The following is a 27,059-nucleotide window of genomic DNA, read 5'->3' as shown; positions in this document are numbered from 1 at the left end:
TGATGGGAATGTGAGCAAACTAAAATGGGATTCCCATAGGACTAAGTGTAAATGGTGTTTGTGATTGGCATGAACATGGGCTAAAGGGCCTGTTTCTGTGCTGCATGGATGTGTGGAAGATGCATACCTGGTGATTTTTCTTGTTGAACCGATTAACCTGACTTATTTCCCCTTCATATCTCCCCTCCCCCCCCCATCTTGATTTTAGGCCATGGTAGGAATCTTGCAAGGAAAAGGATGCGGAGAGGAAGAACGTATACCGTCACATGATCTGAAACCCTTTCGTATACTTATCAGTCTCCTCGACAAGCCAGAACTAGGTATTGTATTGTGGACTGGAATAACTTCCTAAGTATAAGTAAATGGGAGGGAGGGGAGGAGGGTGGTCAGGGTAAAAAGTAGATGTTGTCTGCATGCCAGGATTTTGACAAGGTTCTGTGTGGCAGGTTGGTCCGGAAGGTTAGATTGCATGCGATCCAGGGTGTGTTAGCCAATTGGATACAAAATTGGCTTAGAAGGAGAAAGAGGGAGGTAATGAAAGGTTGATTGATTGAACTGTAACCAGTTGTGTACCACAGGGACCGGTGCTGGGTCCTCACTTTTGTTTGTCCTATATATGGGTTAACATATGATGAGCGTTTGATGGCACTGGGCCTGTACTCGGTGGATTTTAGAAGGATGAGGGGGAAAATCTCATTGAAACTTATCAAATAGGGATTGAATGTGGAGAGGATATTTCCACTACTGGGAGAGACTAGGTTCAGCTCAGAATAAAAGAGCATACCTTTAGAAAGGAGATGTGGAGGAATTTTTGTAGTCAGAGGGTGGTGAATCTGTGGAATTCTTTTTTTTTTTTTTAATAATTTATTTTTATTAGAAGCAATTGTACACGGATAAATCGCTCGGCATCTACAATTATACAATTATTGTACAGCTTCATTTTTTTTCAAATTTTATCATAACAAACACACAGTAGATAGAGAACAAAAAACAACAATTAAAGAAAGAAAAAAAAAAAGAATTCTTGACCACAGACGGCTGTTGAGGCCAAGTCAATGGATTTTTTTAAGGCGGAGATTGACAGATTCTTGATTAGGAACAGGCCATTATCCTTTATCATCATTACTTTTTTTACATATTTGTTCTATACCTCTCAACATCACTGTCTATATCTCCCATTTCCCTTTCCCCTGACTCAGTCTGAAGAAGGGTCTCAACCTTTTCTCCAGAGACGCTGTCTGATTCACTGAGTTACTCCAGCTTTTTGTGTCTATCTTTGGTTTAAACCAGCATCTGCAGTTCCTTCCTACACCGAGATAGGGGTGGGTACAAGTAGACAGTTCCCTGTCAGTACTAACATAGGTGTACAAGCTGGTGAATAAGGCATATGGCACACTTGCCTTCTTCAGACAAGGTTTTAAGTACAAGAGTTGGGACGTCCTGATAGAGTTGTACAAAACTTTGGGAAGACCACACCTGGAGTATTGTGTGCAGAGTTCTGGTCGCCAATCTGTATGGAGGATGTGATTAACCTAACGAGGGTGCAGAAAAGATTCACAAGGACGTTGCTGGGACTGAAAAGCTATAAGTGGAGACTTCAGAGGCTGGGGGGCAATTTTCCCTGGAACGAAGGAGGCTGAGGGGTGATGTTATAGAGGTTTATAAAATCATGAGTGGTATAGATAAGGTGGAATGAAGCCACTGCTAATACTAAGACATTTGGATGGTTCATGGATAGGAAAACTTTAGAGGGATATGGGCTAAACACGGGCATATGGGACCAGTGTAGATGGGGTGTCTTGGTTGGCATGGGTTAGTTAGGCACCAGGGCCTGTTTTTTTAGTTTAGTTTATTGTCATGTGTACTGAGGTACAATGAAAAGCTTTAATGCCGTGCTAACCAGTCAGCAGAAAATACTGCTGACTGGTTAGCAGTATTTGTATATATTATATATATATACAAACCAGCAGAAAATACTCTATCTCTGTATGAATCTACGATATATGACACTGTAATGCATTAACTTAATGTAACGTCCTGCTGCTTGCATTGTTGAGAGAACGCAATGCTGCTTGGTTCAATTGACTCCAATACCAGTTGGGAATTCATCAAGGACCTACACCATGCTAGCAATGCTCCCATTTCACTCTTGCCAATGGGAAGAAGTTATAGGAGTCTGAAAACTGCTGCAATTCAGCACAAAAGACCCGGGTTCATTCTTGACTACGGGTGCTGTCTGTAAGGAGTTTGTTCATTCTTCTTGTGTCCACGTACATTTTCTCCAGGTGCTCAAGTTTCCTTCCACATCCCAATGACGTAAATTGTCCCAAGGGTGTAAGATAGAACTAATGTATGTGATCATTGGTCAGCGTGGATTGGGTGGGCCAAAGCACCCGTTTCCACGCTGTACTTTTAAACTGAACTAAACTATTGAACATGACAAACTCTGAAAAATGAACTGCCTGGGTTGCACTAATGACTTTGGACTTTGTTTTGTTTTTGTACTATATTGGGCTTATTGTACTTTATTTGTTGGTTATTATATTATTTATTGAGTAAGGGCGGCACAGTTGCACAGCGGTAGAGTTGCTGCCTCACAGCGCCAGAGACCCGGGTTTAATCCTACTACAGGTACTGTCTGTACAGAGTTTGTACGTTCTCCCTGTGACCATGTAAGTTTTCTCCAGGTGCTCCTGTTTCCTTCCACACTCCAAAGACGTACAGGTTTGTAGATTGATTGGCTTTTGGGGTAAAAAATGGTAAATTGTCCCAAGTGTTAGTGTACGGGGTGATCGCTGGTCAGCATGGACTTGGTGGGTCGAAGGCCCTGTTTCCGCGCTGTATCTCTAAAGTCTATTGTGTTTGCAAACCTGTTGTTCTGCTGCAAGTAAGAATTTTATTGTTCCGTTTCAGGACATATGACAATAAAACACTGTTGATTCTTGAGGTTGCTAATTGCATTGTGAAAGCTTTGTTCAACAGAAGTTGCCTCCTACCGTGTCTATATATAGCTGTTTCTGTCACTCCAGGGCCAGCTATTTTAGAAGATGTACTTATAGAAGTTTTCAAGACATTGCATTCACAGTGCAAAGCTGAACTGAATCTGAAAACACAACCTTCCTACAGCAAAGACCAGACTCAGTTAAGCAGGTATAATAACGTCATTGTGTTTCTTTCAAACTTATCAGAGTTAATTATTTCTGTCAGAACTAATTATATCTTGGAATTGAACAGCAAAAAGCTGTTGATGCTGTAAATGGGGCAGAGAAATGGAGAGAGAATGGAGTCAATGTTTAAGGCCTGTGATTCATTGCAACAGACTGACAAGGGGTCTTTGACTTGAAATATTGGCATAGTTCCTCTCTGCCTGTTGTGCTGAGTGTTTCCCTCATTTTTTGTTTCACCTGTTGTTTCACCTTGGGCAAGACACTTCACCCACCTTTGCCTGTGTGTGTGGATGTAATTATGTGAAGCACTTTGGGGTCAATGCAAGTTGACTAGAAATGTGCTATATAAATAAAGAAAAAGAAAATGTTTAACCTTTGATGGTTTAGGTTTATTATTGTCACATTAACTGAGATACAGTGAAAAGCTTGTGTAAAGAAGTTTCCTGCTCTGTGATCAAGGCTCTGTAGGAACCTAGAACACAGATCATAGAACAGTACAGCACAGGACTAGGTACTTCGGCCCACAATGTCTGTGCCAAACATGATGCCAACACTTATCTGCCTGCACGTGATCCAAATCCTTACATTCCATGTACCCATCCAAAAATCTCTTAAACACCACTATCATATCTGCCTCCACCACCACTCCCGGCAGCACGTTCCACGCACCCACCACTCTCTGTGTGTAAAAAAAAAACTTGCCCAGTGCAACTACTCTAAACTTTACTCACCTTAAAGCTCTGCCCTTTCGTATTTGATGTTTCCATCCTGTGAAAAAGTACCCTTTCTATGCCTCATAATTTTATGTACCTCTACCGGGTCTCCCAGCATCCTCCGGGGCTCCAGAGAAAAGTCTGTCCAACCTCTACCAATAGTCAATGTTCCATAATCCTGGCATCATTCTGGTCAACCCTTTCCAAACTTTCCTCATCCTCATATTGGGGCGACAAGAACTGCACATAGTTAAAAAGTAGCTTAAAAAGTTTAAATCTGAAACATCACCTCACCTCGAGCCAATGTAGGTCAGAAAGTAAAGATGTGTGAGTTTGAATGTGGGCAACAGCATATGTTCCAACTCCTACAGTGTATTAGTGCACGCTCTTCCCTTAACTCCAGTGCAACAGATTAAATCCAGTATAACCTTTCATTTTGTACGGCAGATTACTTGCTGCTTGACTGAACACGTATTTTAAATTATATTAATAAATGGTTACACACAAAATGCAGTAGTAACTCAGTGAATCAGTCAGCATCTCTGGAGAAATGAAATGGGTCACGTTTTGGATTGGAACCCTTCTTCAGGCGGTATGCCTACTTTGAAGATGTTGTCCTCTTCTCTGCTCCACATTAATAAACGGTTAACTAGTGTGAAATATTACTTACAGATGGAGGGAATATTTTAGGTTTATTATTGTCACATGTACTGATGTACAGTGTAAAGTTTTGTTTTGCATGCTGTCTAATCAAATCAGATAATACTGTTCATAAATACAATTCAGCCAAACTCATGCGATAAGTCGAGTAAATGGAAAGTGCAGAATACAGAGTGCAGAATATAGTTCTCAGCATTGCAGCATCATAGTTCCAGGGACAAAATCCAGTGTCCACAATGGAGTAGAGGTGAATCAACAGTACCTTAGCTCATGGAAGTTCAGAAGCCTATAAACAGAGAGGGAGAAGGTGTTCTTGGATCTGATGGGGTACACTTTCAAGCCACTACCTTCTGCCATTTGGGAGCGGGGAGAAGGAGGAATGGCCAGGGTGAGAAAAGTCTTTGACAATAGACAATAAGTGCAGCACCGCCATTCACTGTGATCATCCACATTCAGTACCCTGTCCCCGCCCTCTCACCATATCCCCTGACTCCGCTATCTTTAAGAGCTCTGTCTAGCTCTCTCTTAAAAGCATCCAGAGAATTGGCCTCCACTGCCTTCTGAGGCAGAGAATTCCACAGATTCATAACTCTCTGGGTGAAAAAGTGTTTCCTCATCTCCGTTCTAAATGGCCTACCCCTTATTCTTAAACTGTGGCCTCTGGTTCTGGACTCCCTCAACATCGGGAACATGTTTCCTGCCTCTAGCATGTCCAATCCCTTAATAATCTTATATGTTTCATCCATCTAAATTCCAGAGTATACAAGCCCAGCCGCTCCATTCTATCAACATATGACATTCCCGGCTTCCTGGGAATTTGACTATGTTGGCTGCTTTCCAGAGGCAACGTGATGAGTAAATGGAGTCAGTGTTGGGGAAACCTGCCCATATATTGGAAATATAATCACTAATTATGTTTAAATAAATAAAATCATTTGCATTTTAATATTTCAATATTACCAATGCTTTCCAATCTCAGCAGAGCACTGATTATATTTTTCTTTGTTTCAGTAAAATGAGAGAGAACAAGAAAACTTCAGAGCTTATTAAAACAGCAAATCTTCTGTTTAATTCATTTGAACCATATTATATGTGGGACTATATAGCTCGTTGGTTTGAAGAATGTTGTAGGTAAGTCATATGTTTTTATTGACAATAGTATAGTCATCATTAAATAACTATTGCAGTTTTTCCAGAGCCGTACTGTCTATTTCAGGGTTTCAGAACAACTTTAGTGGAATGATTGCTAGATTTTGGTCTAGCCTGTCCAAAATGATTACTTAAATAAAATCAAAGGGCATGACGAATGGAGATTTTTTAATTAAAATGCTTGCCGGCACTTTTCGTCCACAAAAAAGGAAAATGTCAATAATAGGCAAAATGAGCATTGAGAATTGGGATGCAGAATATAATTGAGTTTAGAATTGACCCAGCATAGAACAATCTTGCTCGTGTGAACAAAGCACGGAAATGAAAGAATCTTTCTATTAGTATCCACTTTAATTGCGTGTTTATGACAGGATACATTAGGAAGATCAAGTCTGCATTAATATTGACAAATAATACTAAGCTTGTAGGGGTGGCACAACGCTAGAGTAACTGCCTTACAGCGCCAGAGACCAGGGTTCAATCCTGACTAAGGGTGCAGTCTATGCGGAGTTTGTATGTTCTCCATGTGACCGCATGGTTTTCGTCCAGGTGTTCCGATTTCCTATCACACACCAAAGATCTAAGGTTAATTGGCTTCGGTAAAATTTGTAAATTGTCCCCAGTGTGTAGGGTATGCTAGTGTATGGGGTAATTGCTGGTCAGCATGGACCAAAGGGTCTATTTCTGCGCTGTATCTCTAAAGTCTAAAGTCTTGTACTTCCCTCGCTAGGAGAACACTGAATGCAAGATTGCAGGCTTCGTCTCGTGGCAAGGAAGTGTCAGATTACTCTCTGGGTGAATTCTGTCTCTTGGTGGACTTCCTCTTGGACATAGTATCATTGGTAAGGATCTCACCGAATCATGTTCTGTCATTATAAGCAGCAGAATTAAAAACTACTGGAGATTACAAACACAAATGTGTTTTGACATAGTGGCTACTGATTAGGATTTGCTTTGTGTATTCTACCTTTAAGCTAGCATTAACAATTTAATAACCATTCAAGTTACATTTTATTCAACATGATAGGAGAGGGATATGGACTAAATGTCGGCAAATGGGACTAGGTAATGGGACATCTTGGTCGGCATGGATGAGTTGGGCTGAAGGGCCTGTTTCCATGCTGTATGACTATAAGACAATTTATTTTTTTTAGGTTGGATTTTGGCAGGAGAATAGGGTTGAGAGAGAGAAATAGATGAGCCATGATGGAATAGTGGAGCAGACTTGATGGGCCAAATGGACTAATTTTGCACCTATGCCTTATGGTGTTAGTTTCTTCGCCTGGGATTTCAATCGCAACACCCTGCTATTGTTGATGTTTGCAACTTGTGCAGTGCCCTGACCCTTTAACCGAATGCCCGTAGTATACACCTGCTAGGCTTTATGCTGAGAACTATGGGAACCTGCAACACGTCAGTAGGTAATACCAGAAAAAAGACACGGAGTGCTGGAGTAACTCAGCAGGTTATGTAACATCTCTGGAGAACTCTGGATGACTGTCTGATGAAGGGTCCCGACATGAAATGTCACCTGTCTACATTCTCCAGAGATGCTGCCAGACCCGCTGACCTTGTTTGTAAACCAGCATCTGCAGTTCCTTATGTCTACATTCTCTGTTGACGTACCTTATTAGTTATTCATATAAAAATGTGCTGTACGTGGCACGTGGCAAAATATAGTGTTTTTATGGAAAAGAACACCAAAGTGGTAGTTAAGTCAAGCTGCATGTAGTCTTACTCCATTTACACAGCATGGAGAGCCCTTGAATTAGATTGCTTTTGGTGTAGATTTTGAAGTGCTGTCAACAAATCGCATGTTATGCAAAATAGAAAGTGCTGGAGCAACTTGGCGGCTCCGGCAGAAATGGACAGATGGTATTTCTGGTTTGTGCCCTTCTTCAGGTTGATTGTAATAGAGGGAGAAAGCTGGAAGAGAGAGGTGGGAGGCGGGATAAAACCTGGCAAATGATGGGTGGCTACAGGTATAGGGGAGGTTTGCGTAGGCTGATTGGTGGAGGAAGTTACAAAAGGGTGTAAGGCAAGGAGGAGGGGGAAATGTGAAGCCAGAGGGAGGGGTATAGGTGGAAGGAAACGGGGGGGGGGGGGGGGGATAAAAGGGAAATGGGAAAACTCAGGAATGGGAGATGAGTGTATGAAGGAGGGAACAGGAGCAGGATTGTGGGGGATGGGCGATAATGGGAGAAATAGGCTTGCACAAGGGTGGGGAAGGCACAGAAAAGAGAGAAGAAGGGTATGATAGGTCCGCCACCGATTAATCCAGACAAAACCCGCGCCCCTTCCCCTCCCCCCGGGAAGACCCAACAAAAATGTGGCAGCTAGGCTGGCTGAGGCATGCAATCCCGACCTCATTGGGTCTTCTGCGCCGATCGGCAGGTCGAATTTGCCAGCGACCGGGGCTCTGGAATTCCAGTCCGGTGGAGCTGGTGGATCTGTTCCCATAGCTGGCATCCACTGCCGAGTTTCGGGCTGGTATCTAGGTCCCCCAAGGCGATCTCTGTTGGTCCAGCAAAACGGACAATCCAGAACCTTTCAAGGGTGCCGGACCTGTACTTGAAATTGGAGTATTTAGTGTTCCTAACTTAGTCGGCATGTTTAGTTGTGCCTCAGAATGGCACACAGCAGTGGTCGTTTGTACATTGCAATCTGTATTGAAGGCTATACTAATTTTTTATGAATGGTTTTTGAATATGTTAAAGCTTGTTTGGCGATCTCCAATAAGCCTTTATTAGTAGGTCTTAATGGTGTCGCATTTTATAATCAAAATACTTTTTATTCCATGGAATTTTTTTTCTTCCCAAACCCATATTGCCCATTTCTATCTCCTTTCCAAAAATAAAGATTTCTCTGGCAAGGAGTCATTGCCTCCTCGTGACAACCCCTTCACAAACCAAACACAATAAACAAACCAAAAGAAGTTCAATAAATAAAAAAACAATTATTGTGCAAAAACAAACAAAGCCCATGTTCCCAAGACAATTTGGAGTTTAGTTGAAGTTTGTAGTGTTCAATAGCTTGACGGTCATTGGGAAGAAGCTCATTCTTGAGCCTGTACATTACAGGTTACAATCGTTCTTGAAAGAGCAGCAATTAATTCTTCCTCTGTCAATCCTGATGTCACACATGACATAAATGAAGCCACTTTGCACAGACTATGCGTTACAATGCGTTTTCCCTTGTATCTGCTAGGGTGTCCATTGGTAGCACTTCATATAACTACATTAAATAGTAATGCCTTTTCTGTACCATTAACCACTTCTTCTCAAGAGTCAGGCGTAATTGAAATAAAATGGAGGATTGGATTTTACTAACTGACTACAATAAATTCTGAGCCCACTATAATGGTTAGGTGTACACACATGTGGATTTGTCAGGAGCTTCCGAGTGCACTTGTCAGATTAATTTGCACCAGTTAATATAAGTCTGTGCTTCTTTCATGAGCTATGTATAGCTATGTAAACATCCAGAGTCTCTAGCCCGGAGTAGGGGAATCAAGAACCAGAGGACATAGGTTTAAGGTGAGGCGGGAAAGATTTAATAGAAACCTGAGGGATAACATTTTCACACAAATGTGGTTGTATGGAATGAGTTGCCGGGGGAGGTAGATGAGACGGGTACTATCACAACTTTTAAGAAACACATGGACATGTGGATAGGATAGGTTTAGAGCGATATGGGCCAAATGGCAGCAGGTGGGACTAGTGTCGATGGGACATGTTGGTCGGTGTGGGCAGGTTGGGCTGTTTCCACGCTGTATGACTATGAATAGTTTGACTGGCAGATTAATATTTGATTGATCCGCAGACCTGTGTGTCCTTTGTTGCAGCATTGCATTGCATGTTTAGTTCCAAGGAGGCAACTACAAACCTCATTTCAAACTTAGAGCATTGACTTTTTATCGACGGCCTAATTTAGCAAGAAACGGAAATGCTTTCAACTCTAGCGAGCATCTCACAGTCTCCAGTCCCTGAGCATTGGAGTGTACTCCCAATTGTAATATCAGAAACGCACCAGCCAGCTCCCACAAATGGCACAGTAATGGGTCAAAAACAGTGTTATATTAATTAGCTGCTCAATAACCACTAAATACATGGAAGCTCGGACGGCCTGTACTCCTATTGATGTTGAACCTGCAAACCAACAACATTGAGTATTTTAGATACATTTACACAGCAATGTGATTTTGCCATTTTACCATTGTGATTCAAGAGTCAGATCTAGTTTTTAAAACCCAATGGCAAATACAATAATTGACATGATTATATTTATGGAGAAAAATGTTTGTTTACCTTTCAAAGATAAGTATACAAATTTTCTTTCCCCCCCCCCCCTAATATGCATAGTTCAACCATTGCATTCTAAGTTTGCAATCCAACTTGGGACTTCTGTTTTGTATTATTAAACCCAAGTGCCATCAAGTTATCAGACGAAGGGTCCTGACTTGAATCGCCGTCTCTCTATATTCTCCAAAGATGTCGCCTGACCCGATTAGTTACTCCAGCACCTTGTGTCTTTCCATCAAGTTAATCCCCATTCCAGTCATCTTTTGAAAATACAAGGCTGTTCCCTTGCAGATATATGCACAGTGGAATTGTCATGACTGCTATGGCTACTGTGTTCTCTCTATCTGCTCTTGTGAAGGCACCATCTGCCTGCTGGGGTTCCACACAGACCATTGCCCTGTTCTATCAGAGACCATTGCCCTGTTCTATCAGGGACTATTGCCCTGTTCTATCAGGGACTATTGCCCTGTTCTATCAGAGACCATTGCACTGTTCTATCAGAGACCATTGCACTGTTCTATCAGAGACCATTGCCCTGTTCTATCAGGGACTATTGCCCTGTTCTATCAGAGACCATTGCCCTGTTCTGTCAGAGACCATTGCCCTGTTCTATCAGGGACAATTTCTTATTTCTCAGTCAGCACACTCTTAAATGACCAATGGTCAAAATTGTTGGAGGATTCTGTCTCTTCCTTATTGGGAGTTGTGGCGGATATAAGAAACCGGGTAAACACCAGTGTAGTTGTTTCCTTACAATGCCAGAGACCTGGGTTCCATACTGACTCCGGGTGCTGTCTGTATGGAGTTTGTACGATCTTCCCGTGACCAGTGTAGGTTTTCATTGGGTGTTTCGGTTTCCTCTCACACTCCAAAGATGTACAGGTTTGGAGGCTAATTGGTAAATTTGTAATTTGTCCCTAGTGTTAGTGTAGGATAGTGTTAGTGTGTGGTGATCGCTGGTCGGAGTGGACTCGGTGGACCGAAGTGCCTGTTTCCGCGCTGTATCTCTAAACTAAACTATATCAAGCGGTGTGTCACTTGAGTGTGATTTTATGAATTAAATTTGTTAAGTCTTCTGTTTTTAAGGATCTCTCTCATAGGATATGTTGCTCATATTTTAATCATCTTGTTCTCATCTTCATTTGCAATGAATAAGTGCTGAATTGTCTATTTAAAATTGAACGTAGTTATATGTAGGCATTCGATTCAATTCAACTGGAAACAGGGCAAACTGAGAGGGAGAGGAAAAGAGAAAATGTATGAACTGCAAGGGCTCATCAAGAATGCTGCAGTAATTTCTTGCTGTCATCGTTAGTGTGACGACTATGCTTTTTTTTATAATTGTCTGCTTTCTTTTTTTTAAAGCCTACTCGAAGTATGAGAGTACTGTGTCAGGTATGGGACTCACATCCTTGTCTCACTTCATCTAATCTTTCTGCATCCTCATCAGCTCGACAGATGTATCATTGCATGCAGTTCTGAAGTGGGTTCAAGGACCCATGTTATATAACAAATGTTTATGCTACATTTTCTGGCTCAGTTTTTTAATAAATTGCATTTATGTTGTGTTAAAGTCTTTTTTGTAAACCAGCATCTCTAGTTTCTTGTTTCTAGATTTCTGTTGTGATATTTGTTTAACAAAGCACCCCAAAGCAACTAACATAAACGTTACTGAATCAAAGCATCTTTTGGCAATGGGTTGATGAAAGAGATATCAAGTAGGTAGTAAAAAGAAAAGAGGAGATATAAGTAGAAAAGTTTACAGAGGGGGTTTCAGGGCCTACAGACAGTGGGAATGAAAACACTGCCTCCATTGCGGAGCTATTAACATTGAAGGGGCATATGACACTGGAAATGGAGAGATAACTAATTTTCTATTTAAAATTGAACATAGTTATATGTCGGCCTTCGATTGAAATATGTGATACATTGAACGTAGAATGGTGCAGTATGAGAAAAGACCCTTCAGCCCACAATGTCCGACCTAACACAATGCCAGATAAACTAATCTACTCTGCCTGCACGTGATCCATATCCCTCCATACGCTGCATATCCAAAAGCCTCTTAAATGCCACTATTGTGTCTGCCTCTACCACTACCCTTGGCTGGGTGTTTCAGGCTCCCACCACTGTAAATAAAACATGGTCTCATGGATCTCCTTTAAACTTTGCCCGTCTCACCTTAAAGCTATCCCCTGTAGTCTATGACATTTTCACCCTGTGAAAAGGGTTTTGGCTGTCTACCCTGTCTATGCCTCTCACAATTCCTCTCCCACACTCCAGAGAAAACAATCCAAGTGTGTTTGACCTCTCCTTATGCGGTAGCTAATACCCTGTAATCCAGGCGGTGAACCTGGTATATACAGATAGTATTGGACTGGGTGCCAGTGTCAGCATGCAAGCACTGGCATGAAGTGTGAGTTTAGGAAAATGGATTGAGCGCACAGTTTTGTGTCTGGTGAAACATGGGTCAGCCAGGAGGATATTCAAATAGTCTAGTCTAGGAGTTACAAAGGCACAGAGGAGAATTTCAGCAGAAATTCCTGCTGATACAGGGTTTGAGTTGGGTGCTGCCACGGGACTGTAGCCAGTCGTGGAGATGAAGCAGGTCTGAGGTCAGAACCTTATGTCTGGCCCAAACACTACGTGAAGAGGGCAGATGGTCCAGTTTAATTTTGGAGGCGGAGATAAACAGGTTAGGGGCGACACAGAATGTCTGAAGAAGGGTCCCGACCCGAAACGTCATCCATCCTTTTTCTCCAGAGATACTGTCTGACCCACTGAGTTACTTCAGCACTTTGTATCTATCTTTAGCATAAACCAGCATCTGCAGTTCTTTGTTTCTACATCCTTCCTACATCTGTATCCACTCAGATATCAACCTGGAGCTTCTCTGCAATCTCCCTAAAGATCACCCTCCCCTATATATGTGGAACCTGATCAAATTATGTCAGCAAGGGAATTACACAGAGGAAAATAAAAGAGAGCTAAGTGGCGGCACAGTGGGCAAGAACATAAGGAATAGGAGTAGAATTAGGTAATTCGGCCCAAGTCTACTCCACCATTCAATCATGGCTGTGTCTATCTCTCCCTCCTAAACCCATTCTCCTGCCTTCTTCTCATAACCTCTGACACCTGTACTTATCAAGAATCTATCTATCACTGCCTTAAAAATACCCACTACAGCCTGATGTGGCAAAGAATTCCACAGATTCACCACCCTCTGACTAAATAAATTTCTCCTCGGGGTAAAGCCGCTGCATCACAACGCCAGAGACCCGGGTTCGATACCGACCTTGGGTGCTGTTTGTGTGTGGTATTTGCATGTTCTCCATGTGACTGTGAGGGTTTCCTCCGGGTACTCCGGTTTCCTCCCACATTCCAAAGACGTGCAGGTTTGCAAGTTAATTGGCTTCTGTAAATTTTCCCCATGTGTGTAAGGCGTGGATGGGAAGGTGGGATAACATAGAACTAGTGTGAACAGATGATCAATGACTGGCATGGACTTGATGGGCTGAAGGGCCTTTTTCCATGCTGTACCATTCATAGAATGAGTGAACAAAGCTAAGGATATATCTCAGGCGTAGTCCAGCGAATTATTATTATTATTGAAACTGGTAAAAGAAAGTTGATATGAAAATAGTTTGGCAGTTCAGTCAGAATAGTGGAGGAGAGGTGATGAGGAAGGCGTGTGTGGACCCTGTGTGGAATGCTGTGGACATGTTGCGAAGAGTCAGACTGGATAGTTTACTGTGCTCTCTATGATGTAAAATGGTACTTATTACTTTGATAAGAGTCATTTGTTGCTGTTTATTGCAGGTGGCCTGTTGCAGATTAATACCAATTCAGTTCTTGATTAAAATATATTTTTGCTGGAGTTTAATAACATGACCTCCATCTAAACTTTTGAAATGAAGGCTGAATTTTCAGAAACTTGTGCAAATCTACTGGATAACATTAAATGAATATTTTTTTGAGCATATGATTATTATTGCTGATGCCACAAGAAAAGTCACACAGATTTTTATATAGTTTCAGAAATTATCTCAGCTATTTAGAGAGCTTCATATCCTCTACATAAGCCTATTGATTATAATACTTATTGCTGATATAGCTATATCTGAACATTGCCATTCATGCGTTAACATTTCTGAAGAGTGTGGTGTAACATATACGTTTTATTTTCTGTATTATGGTAATTTGCTCACAACTTTAATCAAAATCGTGCAAGGTACAATAGAATCACACCATGACAATCACTCCCAAATAAAACTGTTTTGGAATTAATTTGTCAGTTCATTTTAACTCATTCAATTCTTAATGCATTGGGGTTTTTTTTCAAGAGTTTGCACAGCGGTTAGTGGCTTAGTAGCTTCAACACTCACTGAGATTTGTTGGACAGCTGTCTAGTTAACAGATAGTGAGTGAATCACCTCAGTGGAGAAACCATTTTGACCTCTGTCTTTAGGGCGCATGGTGGCACAGCTGTAGAGTTGCTGCCTTACAGCGCCAGAGACCCAGGTTCGATCCTGACTATGGGTGCTGTCTGTACGTAGTTTGTACGTTCTCCCCATTACCGTGTGCCCTTTTCCCCCCCATTCAAAAGACGTGCAGGTTTGTAGGTTATTTGGCATTGGTAAAAATGCATAAATAGTCCCTTGTGTGTAGGATAGTGCCAGTGAACAGGGTGATCGGTGGTCAGCACGGACTCGGTGGGCTTAGGCCCCTGTTTCCACGCTCTATCTCTCAACTAAACTAAACTAAACTAAACTATGGCATTGGTACAAATGACCATCACACTATCATAATATCATAACATGGATAGGTGACGTTTTGGGTCAGGATCCTTCTTCAGGTTCAACCTGACTAGGTCCCAAACTGTCACCCATCATGTACTACAGGGATGCTGATTGACCTGCTGAGTTACTCCAGCACTTTATGATCTTCTTTGTAAAACAGCATCTGCAGTTCCTTGTTTCTATTATAATGGAGGCTAACTCCTGGGAGAACTTTCTAGTTTAGTTTTTTTTATTATCACCGGGGTACAGTGAAAAGCTTCATTGTTGCGTGCTATCCAGTCAGAGGAAAGACTGCATATGATTACAATCAAGTAGTCCACAATGTATGGACACAGGATAAAAGGAATACCATTTAGTGCAAGATAAAGTCCAGTAAAGTCTGATTAAAGATAGTCCAAGGGTCTCCAATGAGGTAGACAGTAGGTCAGGACCATTCTCTAGTCGATGATGGGATGTCTGTAGACTTCCCTAAAAGTTGCACCTTTCCCTGACAGAAATGTATCACCAGTCCTTCTTCATCACTGGGTCTAAATCCTGGAAGTTCCTGCCCAACAGCGTTAAGTGGTTATTCTCAGCAGAACTGTAGTGATTGATACTGTGGTGAACTACAGATAGGCAATAAATGGTGGCTTTGTCCACGATGCCTGTATCTGAACAATGAAATAACTAAAAGAAATGACGACAGAGTGCTGGAGTAGCTCAGCAGGTCGGGCAGCACCTCAGGAGAACATGGATAGGTGACATTTCGGGTCTTGACCGTTCTTTAAACTGATGATAGGGGTAGCGGGTAGGACAAAGCCTGGCAGGTAATAGGATGACACAGTGAGGAGGGTTGTTTGATAGAAAGATGGTTGGACAGAGGTTAAAAGGCAGAATGTGTGAGACAAAAGGATTGAACAGTTACGAATTGTGAAGTTAGGGAGAGCAAGGAATGAAGGTGGAGGGAGTGGTTGGGGGGAGAAATTGGTGTGAGTCCAGGTCTGACACAGGTGGTGCAGCGGTAGAGATGCTGACCTACAGCGGGGTCTGACACAGGTGGTGCAGCGGTAGAGATGCTGACCTACAGCGCCAGAGATCCGGGTTCGATCCTGACCACGGGTGCTGTCTACGGAGTTTAAACGTTCTCCCTTGTGAACTGCATGGGATTTCTCTGGGGGTTCCGGTTTCCTCCCACATTTGAAAGATGTACGGGTTTGTAGACAAATTGGCTTGGTAAAATTGTAAATTGTCCCTAGTGTGTGTACAATAGTGTTAATGTACGGGGATCGCTGGTCGGCGTGGACTCGGTGGGCTGCAGGGCCTGTTTCCGTGCTGTATCTCAAAACTAAATTAAAAGATGTGTTAAATGGTCGAAGAAGGGAGAGGGGGAAAGTTAAGTAGTTACCTAAAATTGGAGAATTCAATGTTCATACTGTTTTGTTGTAAGCTACCCGTGGAATATGAGGTGTGTCAAAATAAACGTTGGGGCTCCTGATCCCTTCTGCAATTGGCTGTTCATGAAGCTAAATATTTGCTTTTAATTTTACTTGACTAATTATATTCAGCTAACAATGGTATAATCTGGAAGAACTGCTGCCACACAGTGTCAGAGAGCCAGAATCGATCCTGACGTTGGGTGTTGTCTGTGTGGAGTTTGTACGTTCTCCCTGTGACCACGTGGGTCTCCTCTGAGGGCTCCGGTTTTCTCCCACATTCCAAAGACGTGCGGGTTTGTTGGTTAATTGGCCTCTGTGAATTGGCACTGGCGTGTAGGGAGTGGATGACTGGGCACGCCATATGCAAGAAGAAGAAGAAGCAGATATTTAAATCAGTTTAATCAATTAAAGCTTGAGGTCTTGATATTGTTTTATTTCAGTGGTGCTTAATTGTCACATGTACCTAGGTTCAGCAAAATTTCATTTTTGTATAAGAAGGAACTGCAGATGCTGGAAAGGTAGATACAAATGCTGGATAAGCTCAGCAGGTGAGGCAGCATCTATGGAGTGAAGGAATAGGCGGCGTTACGGGTCGAGACCCTTCCTCAGGCTGATGTGGGGGGGGGGGGTGTGCGGGAAGAAGAAAGGAGGAGGCGAAGGCAGTGGGCTGAGGGAGAGCTGGGAAGGGGATGGGAAAGAGGGAGAAAGCAAGGACTACCTGAAATTGGAGAAGTCAATGTTCATACCGCTGGGGCGTAGACTACCCAAGCAAAATATGAGGTGCTACTCCTCCAATTTACGGTGGGACTCACTCTGGCCGTGGAGGAGGCCCAGGACAGAAAGGTAGGATTCGGAATGGGAGGAGTGTTGAAGTGCTGAGCCACCGGGAGATCAGGTTGGTTATTGCTGTTCAGTCAAAATCTTACTATACGTAAGTACAATCATTCTGAAGTACAAAAGTGTAGGATCAGTAGGTTACACTGAGATAGTACACAATATCTAGGCGAACCCGTTTTGTTTCATTGTGCTTGTTGTCATTCAGTTCAATTACATGAATGGTTTATGAGCAAAGCAAGGACTGTATAGTACCTCTTCTGTTTGCAAACTTGATTTGCAACTATTTGGTGATTATAATTTGCCTTGTGTTAATAGTACACTAACCCTGTTTGGTTAATGACCTAGACCAATGACCTGTTGAGAAATTCTCACCTATCCTGCTTGCTTGTCTGGGATATGACACAGAGCATTTGTTTCCCTTCAGTACTCCAGTCTTGAAAGAGCGTTAAAGTCACGTGACTCTAAAAGCTGGACAACTCTGAAGGTGTAAATATCTCTTGAATTCTTGTGCAAGCAAAGTAAATTGATATTGAAAATCCATTTTGCAGATTATTGAGAACAATCCAGCTTTATTGAGTTCAAGAAGGAACTGCAGATGCTGGAAAATCGAAGGTAGACAAAAATGCTGGAGAAACTCAGCGGGTGCGGCAGCATCTATGGAGCGAAGGAAATAGGCAACGTTTCGGCCCGAAACGTTGCCTATTTCCTTCGTTCCATAGATGCTGCCGCACCCGCTGAGTTTCTCCAGCATTTTTGTCTACCAGCTTTATTGAGTTCAGTTCAATAATTAATGGCTACGTTTGCCATTTTATCTTTCATGTTGGAAAGGCAAATTGCAATTCTTATTTTAAATAACCTACTGAAGGCGTCTGTTTCGTCCTTAGGAGACCTACATTGAGATCCAAACGGAACATTTGCCCCAGCTGTTGGTGCGGATGGTGTCTGCCCTGTCCAGCCACCTGCAGGCTTTGTGCCTCTCTGAGCTCACCGACTGTCTCAAGCTGTGTTCCAAGATACTGAGCAAAGTACAACCGCCCTTGCTGTCACCCGGGGCAGAGAACAGACTACATTACCCAGGACACTCCAACTTTGCCCAACAGACGGAAGAGAAAAGGGTACATTTTATCGACGGATTAGCTACTGTTTTAATTTATTTTTTGTCTGTAATGTTGAAACTTAGTTATCTTTAATCAGACTTTTCTGCCTACCCCATATGACCTTTGCTGTTTCCCATGTACCCCCCCCCCCCTCGCCTCTCCTGGGCTCGCACCCATTTCTGCCCTCCATTTCCTCTTCCATCTACATTCCTTCCTCTAGCTTCACAATTCACAGTTCTTCGATCATTTTGTCTCACACCTTTTCACCTCTGTCCCAACCATCTTCCTAGTAAATAACCCTCCTCACTGTGTCAGCCTATTACCTGCTAGGCTTCATTTATTTTGATTATTTCATTGTTCAGACACAGGTGTCGTGGACAAAGCCAACATTTATCGCCTAGCTGTAATAGTCCTCCATCTGCCTTCCAAAATCACCTCGTCCCTCTGGTGAGAATGACCCCACAATCCTGTTGGGCAGGGACTTCCAGGATTTAGACCCAGCGATGAAGAAGGACTGGTGATAAATTTTGAAGTCAGGGGAATGTGCCGCTTTTGGGGAAATCCACACTCATTCCATCACCAACTAGAGAGTGATCATGACCTACCCCATCTACCTCATAGGAGACCCTCGGACTATCTTTAATTGGACTTTTCTGGACTCTATCTTGAACTAAACTTTATTCCCCTTATCCTGTATGTGCACACTGTGGACGGCCCGATTGTAATCATGTATTGCCTTTCTGCTGACTGGTTAGCACGCAACAAAAGCTTTTCACTGTACCTCGGTGCACATGATAATAAACTAAACTAAACTAGTCTAAACTAAACTTAATTAATTTTGTTTTATATTTGCGATACCAATACCCTCATAATACAGTGTTGTCAGATTGTGAATTAAGAACAGAATTAAACAATTAGTCATCTCTCTATTTATTTTCGAATAACTGTTTTATTAGAAGTAAACCAGCACAGGATCGGGCCCTTCGGCTCACCTTGTCTGTGCAGAACACGATTCCAAGTTAACTCATCTCCTCTGCTTGCCTGTGATCTATATTCATGTGCCCATCAAAATGCCTCTTAATTGGCGTTCGTATCTGTGTGTTTCAAACACCCACCTATGTGTAAAAAAAAAAAAGCCCCGCTTATATTGCCCCTCACATCTTAAAACTATGCCTCCTCGTCCTTGACATTTCCAACCTTGGGGGAAAGGGCTGTGTCTTTCTATACTAGCTACTATAATATCTCATTATTTTATATACCTCTGTCAGGTCGCCCTCGGCCTCCACGCTCCAGAGAAAACAATCCGTTTGTTCAACCTCCATTTATAATTTATATTCTCTAATCCAGGCAGCAGTCTGGTAAATCTCTTTTGCACGCTTTCTCAAGCCTCCATATCCTCCCTGTAATAGTGCGACCAGAACTGCACACAATACACCAAATACGGCCCAATCAAAGTCCTATGAAGCTGCAACATGACTGTGGCTGTTATACTCACAAATATCGGGAGATGAATGGGGCATGTGACTTTAGAACTGCATGGCCCAGTGGGAAAAATCGTCTGTAAGATAGAAACAAAATTTAAATAATACATATGCTGTAAACCTGAAATGTAAAGTAAAGTGAGAACACCAGCATTCGATCGACGCTGCTGCTGGATCTCCCGGCTGCCAACCATTTCAACTCTCCTTCCCATTCCCTTACTGATCTTTGCTCCTTAATTGCCAGATTGAGAGCACACACAAACTGGAGGAAATGCACCTCGTATTCTGCTTAGGTTGCTTACAAACTAACAGCACAAAGAGTGAGTTCTCTAATTTTAGGTAACTAACCACCCGGCCCCCTTATATATATATATATATTTTCACTCCCCCTCTCTTCCCTGTGCCCCACGTGGATTCACACCCATTTCTCCCCTTCCAACTATATTCCTTCCTCTAGCTTCACAATTCACACCTCTTCAGTCCTTATATCACACCTTTTGTCTTTTCACCTCTGGCATTTGTCCAGCCCTCTGCCTATCAACCCCCCCCCCCCCCCCCCCCCCCCCTCCTCCATCTCTGTATCTACCTATCACAGCCCAGGTTTGTCCTGATCCTCCTATCTTGTAGCTTCCCCCACCACCACAATCAGTCTAATAAAGGGTCCCGACCCAAAACTTCACCTATCCATGTTCTCCAATAATGCCGCCTGACCTGCTTACTCCAGCACTTTGTGTCTTTTTGCATCATTCTCTGGTGAACAAATGTCGTTTAAGCGAATAGAACGCAAACAAAGTTTTGCACTGTACCGTGGCCCACATGATAACTTACAAATAATAAACTCTACCTTACAGTACCAGCGACCCAGCTTCGATCCTGATTACGGGTGTTGTCTGCGTGGAGTTTGCATGTTCTCCCTCTGACCTCGTGGGTTTCCTCCAGTTGCTCTGGTTTCCCCCCACCTCCTAAAGACATGTGGATTTGCAGGTTAATTGGTCACTGTAAAATTGCCCGCAATAGGAATTGGAAATGTAGGAAGTGGATGAGAGATACATATGAACGTGTGTTTGATGGTTGGTGTCGACTCGATGGGCCGAAGGGCTTCTTTCCAAGCTGAATCTCAAACGAAACTAAACAGCATCCCACCCATTGATCTGTAACCTTATTTGTGTGGTTGGCGTATCTCATCACGTTCGCACTTCACTCCAAAAATGAGGAGTTGAAATATGAAATGTTCTCCTTGATTTTCCTGATAGTTTTCATGCCGTTCATTTCTTTGTCCAGGCTTCATCAGCCGGCCTTGGGGCTTCTGGTGACGTGTTTGAAGACGGGGAAAACCCTCCAAGTAGCCAGTCGTCGGAGAGTGGATTCACAGAGTTTGTGCAGTACCAAGCGGACAAGACCGATGACCTTGACAAGGTTCTAGTTGAGGGCCAGGTTTCTGGGTCGGTGCCACAGGGCAGCACTTCGTCGGAGACCGAAACTGCTTCCACTGTTGGGTCTGAGGACACCGTGGTCCCATCTTCCCCGTCGCAGGAAGATAAAGTGGCCATGCCCGTGGCAACCTCTACTCAGAAGACGACAATGCAGTATTGTTTAGAATACTTTGAGCAGTTTTTGACCCAGCTGATTACCCTCTACATTATTCCCTGTGAAACAGTTTGCGAAGCATTTTCAACAGATTTCCACACGGACCCATGCAGAGAGAGAAGCCAGACTAATGAGCAGGACCTTGCTGGCAAAGGTGATGCAACGTTTCCAGTGACAGAACCACATCTGGGCTCCAAGGAGCATCATCAGTCCTTCGCAGCCGCATGCCAACTATTCTTTGAGTGCTCCAGCTTTCCTGTTTACATTGCAGAAGGAAGTCAGGTCTCTTCACCTCATTGTAATAAGTCAGAAATGGGTAAGTTTTCCTGCATGCATCTCAGGTTAGCCAATGCTTTTATGCTGCTTACTATGTGATCCTCACTGTTAGTACAGGTACTGCACTTTATGCGTGTTTGACCAACGCGTTTTTGAAATAACACGCTTGTTCATTTAATGCCAAAGTTTGATTTACGTTCTTGTATTTTTGGAATAACGCGCTCAAATTTACGGCTAACAGCATAGTCACATCCCAGACCATCACGCACGCAGCAAAAGTGGGAGATGAGAGGGGCAAGTGGGATGAATTAATTTTTGCTATTTGTCTGCTGTTGATTCAATGTTTGTGACAGCACAATGTTTTGACTGGTGTCTGTTCTCCTTTGTGTAGATTGTGCATCGGTAAAGCCGCCGGTCTGGCTCCAGACTCTGATGACCGCCTGCTGCTGTGCCAGTGACTTCAGCATTCAGAGTATTGCCATTTCTCTGGTGCTTGACTTAGTTGGACTCGCGCAGTCCGTTGCTGTAGTGAGTGGAGAATGCTTGAACAGCCTTGAATCCGCACAGCCTCGGAGTCCCAACCAGGGCACGGTGGCGGTGGTCATCATGCCTCCACTAACGCAGGGAAACCTCAAGTTTATGGTTCAAAAGACAGAGTTTTTCAAGGTGAGTCTGTCTTTAAAGATCTCGAGCTGTGAATGGTGAAGACTCTCTGCCTTCTCTTGTATTTTGGAATGCTTCTGTTTAGTTTAGAGGTACAGCGTGGAAACAGGCCCTTTGGCCCACTGAGTGCGCGCTAACCAGCAATCACCCGTACACTAGTTCAATTCTACACGCTAAGGACAATTGACTGAAGCCAATTAACCTACAAACCTGCATGTGTTTGGAATGTGGGAGAAAAAATGGAGCACCCAGAGAAAACCCACGCGGTCACAGGTAGAGTGTACAAACTCTACACAGTCAGGATCGAACCTGGGTCTCCGTCGCTGTAAGGCAGCAACTCTACCGCTGCAGTACCTGGAACTAAATTATAATCTTTAAACATTGTATTTTGACAACATTATATACTCCATCCAAGGACCCAAGCACATACAGGGCTCTCTGATGCCAGCCGGGCAACCTAGGCAGCTTTTTAGGTTGCCAAATGACAGTTTAGGTGGTCATTTAAGACGGTTTGCATGACACGTGCGATAATGTGCTCGGACGAAGTGCGTAGTTACCAGTCGGAATTATGGTCAATGAAGCATTCACATATTATTTCTGCTTCAAATAAAGTCACAAACTAAACATATTCACCAATCAAGACATGATATATACCACAATGACATGCAGCAAAATTACAACACAGTATCGCAACTCTTTTTACACGTTGCAATGAATGCAATTTCTATTATTTCTTTCCACTTCCAAATAAAAATCTGGTTGGATTATTCAGCGTATGATCAACCTCAGTGAGACCAAGCGCAGGCTTGGCGATCGCTTCGCACAACACCTCCACTCAGTTCTCAATAACCAACCTGATCTCCCGGTGGCTCAGCACTTCAACTCCCCCTCCCATTCCGAATCCGACCTTTCTGTCCTGGGCCTCCTCCATGCCCAGAGTGAGGCCCACTGCAAATTGGAGGAAGAGCACCTCATATTTCGCTTGGGTAGTTTACACCACAGCGGTATGACCATTAGCTTCTCCAATTTCAGGTAGTCCTTGCTTTCTCCCTCCTTCCCCTCCCATTCCCAGCTCTCCCACAGCCTACCTCTTCCGTTCTTTTTCCTGCCCCCTCCCCCCGACATCAGCCTGAAGAAGGGGCTCGACCCGAAAAGTCGCCTATTCCTTCGCTGCATAGATGCTGCCTCACCCGCTGATTTTCTCCAGCTTTGTCTACCAACGGGATCCTACCACTGGCCACATCTTCCCATCTCCTCCCCTGTCAGCTTTCCGCAGAGACCGCTCCCTCCGTAACTCCCTGGTCCGGCGGATGAGGAGCAGCCGGAGAGCGGAGACCCGGACACGGATGGCGGGCGGAGACGGAGAGTGACAAAGAGAGAGATAGAGAGGGGGGCCCGCTCAGAGTTGAACGATAGGTGTCACGGGTGCTTGCCAAGCCGGGCAAAATGACGCGGCTTTTAGGTTGCCCAGTGGGGCTTTAGGTCGCCATTGGCACCCGGACAACCGTTAATTTTGAGCCCTGACATAACCTTTTTCCCTGAGTGGAAATGTCCAACGTTGGAGCGCATAGCTATCGGGTGAGAGGGGAAAGTTTAATGGAGATGTGCGAGTGTGCAAGTTTTTCACACAGAGAGTGGTGGGGGCCTGGATCACATTGCCTGGGATGGTGATGGAGGCAGATATTATAGTGGTGTGTAATTGGCTTTTAGATAGGCACACATAAGTGCAGGGAATAGAAAGATATGGATCGTTTACAGGTAGTTGAGATTAGCTTAACTTGGCATCATGATTGACATAAACATTGTGAACAGAGCGGGCCATTCCTGTGCTGTAATGTTCTATGTTCAATGATCTAACGCAAGAGGTGTTCTGGGGTCGGGTTAGGGTTGTGTAGGTTGGTTCAAGAACCTGATAGTTATAGGATGGTAACTGTTTCTGAAGTTGTTGATGTGGGACCTAACCAACTAGAATGGGCAAATGTTTAGTTTAGAGATACAATGTGGAAACAGGCCCTTCCGCCCACTGAGTCCACGCCAACCAGCGATCACCCCGTACACTAGTTCTATCCTACACACTTGGGACAATTTACAGAAGCCAAAGGGAGAATGTTCAAACTCTGTACACACAGCACCTGTAGTCAGGATCGAACCCAGATCTGTGGCGCTGTGAGGCAGCAACTTTACCGCTGCACCACCGTGTTGTCCTGGCACAGGACAGATTGCTGGCAGGAACAGATGCATTCACTTGTCTTTGCCTGAAATTTCTAAAAGTATAGCCTAAAATTAAGAAAGTTAAATTAATATATTGTATCATCTATGGTGGAATGTCAGTATTAAATTTATAGCAAGTGTATATGCTGCACAGTTTATTAATTAACAATTAAATTGGCATTCATTTTGATTTCTTTTCCCCTTAAGCAAGTGGCAGTGGCACTTTGGAACCAGCTTGGGGAAAAAACACCCCAATATTATCAGAGGAGCGTGGAACTGTTTTATCAGCTGCATAATCTCGTTCCGTCCTCCAGCGTGTGCGAAGATGTCATAAGTCAGCAACTGCTCAACAAAGACAAGGTATGGAGCTGCCTCGTTTAGTTTAGAGATACAGCATAGAAACAGGCCCTTTGGCCCACTGAGTCTGCACCGACCAGCAATCACCCCGTAAACTAGTTCTATCCTACACACACTGGGGACAATTTACAAAAGCCAATTAACCTACAAACGTTACACATCCTTGCAATTAGGGAGGAAAGCGGAGCGCCCGGAGAAAACCCACGGGCGTTGTTTTTCGTGGACAGTATCCGTAGTCAGGGTCGAATTCGGGTCTCTGGCGCTGTAAGGCTGCAACTCTACCGCTGCCGCCCTGTCGTACAAGGTTTCGACTCGGTATATCTGAGATAATTCTGCAGCCAATGGCACCGAGGGAGATCACTAGTGTTGGATTTGATCTTCAAAGCAAAAGGGCGTACCTTTCGAGGAGATGAGGAATTTCTTCAGGGGGTGGTGAATCTGTGGAATTCATTGCCACAGATGGCTGTGGAGGCAGTTATTGGGTATTTTTAAAGAGGAGATTGACATATTCCTGATTGGTACAGGCATCAGGGGTTATGGGGAGAAAGCCGGTGAATGGGGTTGAGAGGGAAAGATAGATCGCCCATGATTGAATGGCGGAGTAGACTTGATGGGCCGAATGGCCTACATCTGCTCCAATAACATGAACTTCTTGCTAAACCTACAGCTGGAGTGACACAGTGACTCTTTTCATGCAGTCATGTGAAGCTCCGAATGGCAGGCACCAGATATATCTGTGTGCCTTGCTGATATGGGTAAAAATGAAGTATCCTGGGGCCTGCAGCATGTGTTGGGCCCTTTGTGGGTGAATGCAAGAACAACGTGTGGTTGAGATCCTTTGAACATGGATGTGATCTGAGGTAGCACATCCTAATGGAATCAACAACAGGGAGAGGGGAAGGCAGGAGGGGAGAGGAGGAGGCAGGGGGTTGGGGAGAGGGAGAGGCGGGGAGAGGGAGAGGCGAGTGGAGACAGGGGAGAGCAGGGAACGGGTAGAGACAGGTGGGGGAGGGGGAGGGAGAGGCGGGGAGAGGTTTGCTCTATAACACAGGTGAAAGAAACCTGATTAAATGAACCAAAATTAGTCCCTTACAATAAACATTCTGTTCCATCCTACACGTCTCCGATTGTATTGTTTGCAACACCCAGAAAACATATTAAAACTAATTTTAGGGGCAGCAAAGTGGTGCAGCGATAGGGTTGCTGCCTTACAGCACAATAGACCAGGGTTTGATCCTGACTACGGGTACCGTCTGCGCGGAGCTTGTACGTTCTCCCTGTGACCATGTGGGTTTTCTCCAGGTGTTCCGGTTTCCTCACTCATTTCAAAGAAGTACAGGTTTGCAGGTTAATTGACGTAAAATTGTAAATCACTACCTACACTATAAAATATAAACTATAAATCACTACCATTGAGGATATACTAGCAACAACTGTTTACTTGGAGCCTTTAACTTAATGGACTTTTACCCAGGGTAGAAGCATGAAGAACCATAGGGCATAGGTTTATGGTGAGAAGGGCAAGATTTAATAGGAAGCTGAGGGGCAAGTATTTCACTCAGAGAGTGGTGGGTGTATGGTATTTGAGGCAGATACTGTAACAATATTTAAAAGACACTTGTACAGTGACGTGGATAGGAAAGGTTTAGAGGGATATGGACCAAATTCAGGCAAATGGGATTAGCATAAATGGGACATCTTGGACTGCATGGACGAGTTGGGCCGAAGGAGCCTGTTTCCTTGCTGTATGACTATAACTGAGTAAAGTGTCACATGGTTTTTCATAGCAGTGAAGCCAATCATTTTTGTCAAGCCCCCATTAGGGCAAACGTTTGGTCAAGGAAGAAGGTTTATAGAAGCTTTTTATAGGAGAGTTGGAGGTGTGTTGAGGCTTTGAAAGATGAAGGCTCAGACACCAATGTGGAACAATTAAAATCTGGGGTACAGAAGAGGACAGATCTGCAGATTTACTAAACAAGTTCGTTATAGCTGGTTTCAAATGAGGTTACATTTTTCCCCTTTATTTCCCAGCTTACCTGCCAGACAATTTCTTCTTGTGCTTAAGTAAAAATGGAACCAAAACTGAGCATTGTGTTACCGCAACTGCATGCGGTTTTAACTTTTATCTTTCTTTTGTTATAGAAAATACGAATGGAAGCGCACTTAAAATTTTCAGTGCTTTGGCACATTACTCGGGACCTTCTCATCAATAAGTCTTCTTCCTTTAAACGCACTTTTGACAGGTCAGTGATTTTATAAGCCCTGTGTTATTGTGGTGGAATCGTATTTTTAAACATGAAAATAGATGGAAGGTTACATGGATACAAGATGCAATTTGTATAATAG

General features: G+C 43.5%; 1 protein-coding gene across 5 annotated transcripts in view; it reads left to right on the top strand.

Moving 5' to 3' along the window:
- Nucleotides 1-27,059, top strand: part of dop1a (DOP1 leucine zipper like protein A) — a 96,018-nt gene that overhangs the window by 28,137 nt on the left and 40,822 nt on the right. For 4 of the 5 annotated variants that reach the window (XM_033025636.1, XM_033025638.1, XM_033025635.1 and 1 more), the window contains exons 9-18: nucleotides 209-320; nucleotides 3,030-3,150; nucleotides 5,552-5,671; nucleotides 6,420-6,531; nucleotides 11,356-11,385; nucleotides 17,926-18,156; nucleotides 20,901-21,522; nucleotides 21,874-22,148; nucleotides 24,564-24,716; nucleotides 26,856-26,956. In XM_033025636.1, coding sequence (XP_032881527.1) covers nucleotides 209-320; nucleotides 3,030-3,150; nucleotides 5,552-5,671; nucleotides 6,420-6,531; nucleotides 11,356-11,385; nucleotides 17,926-18,156; nucleotides 20,901-21,522; nucleotides 21,874-22,148; nucleotides 24,564-24,716; nucleotides 26,856-26,956 — 1,877 coding nt within the window. The remainder of the gene's footprint in view (nucleotides 1-208; nucleotides 321-3,029; nucleotides 3,151-5,551; nucleotides 5,672-6,419; nucleotides 6,532-11,355; nucleotides 11,386-17,925; nucleotides 18,157-20,900; nucleotides 21,523-21,873; nucleotides 22,149-24,563; nucleotides 24,717-26,855; nucleotides 26,957-27,059) is intronic. The other variant, XM_033025639.1, reaches the window with a different exon arrangement.

Source organism: Amblyraja radiata, chromosome 8, assembly GCF_010909765.2.
Source record: "Amblyraja radiata isolate CabotCenter1 chromosome 8, sAmbRad1.1.pri, whole genome shotgun sequence".
NCBI classification, from domain to species: domain Eukaryota; kingdom Metazoa; phylum Chordata; class Chondrichthyes; order Rajiformes; family Rajidae; genus Amblyraja; species Amblyraja radiata.
The sequence above is the reverse complement of the archived record's forward strand: the minus strand, read 5'-3'. Positions and strand labels throughout refer to the sequence as shown.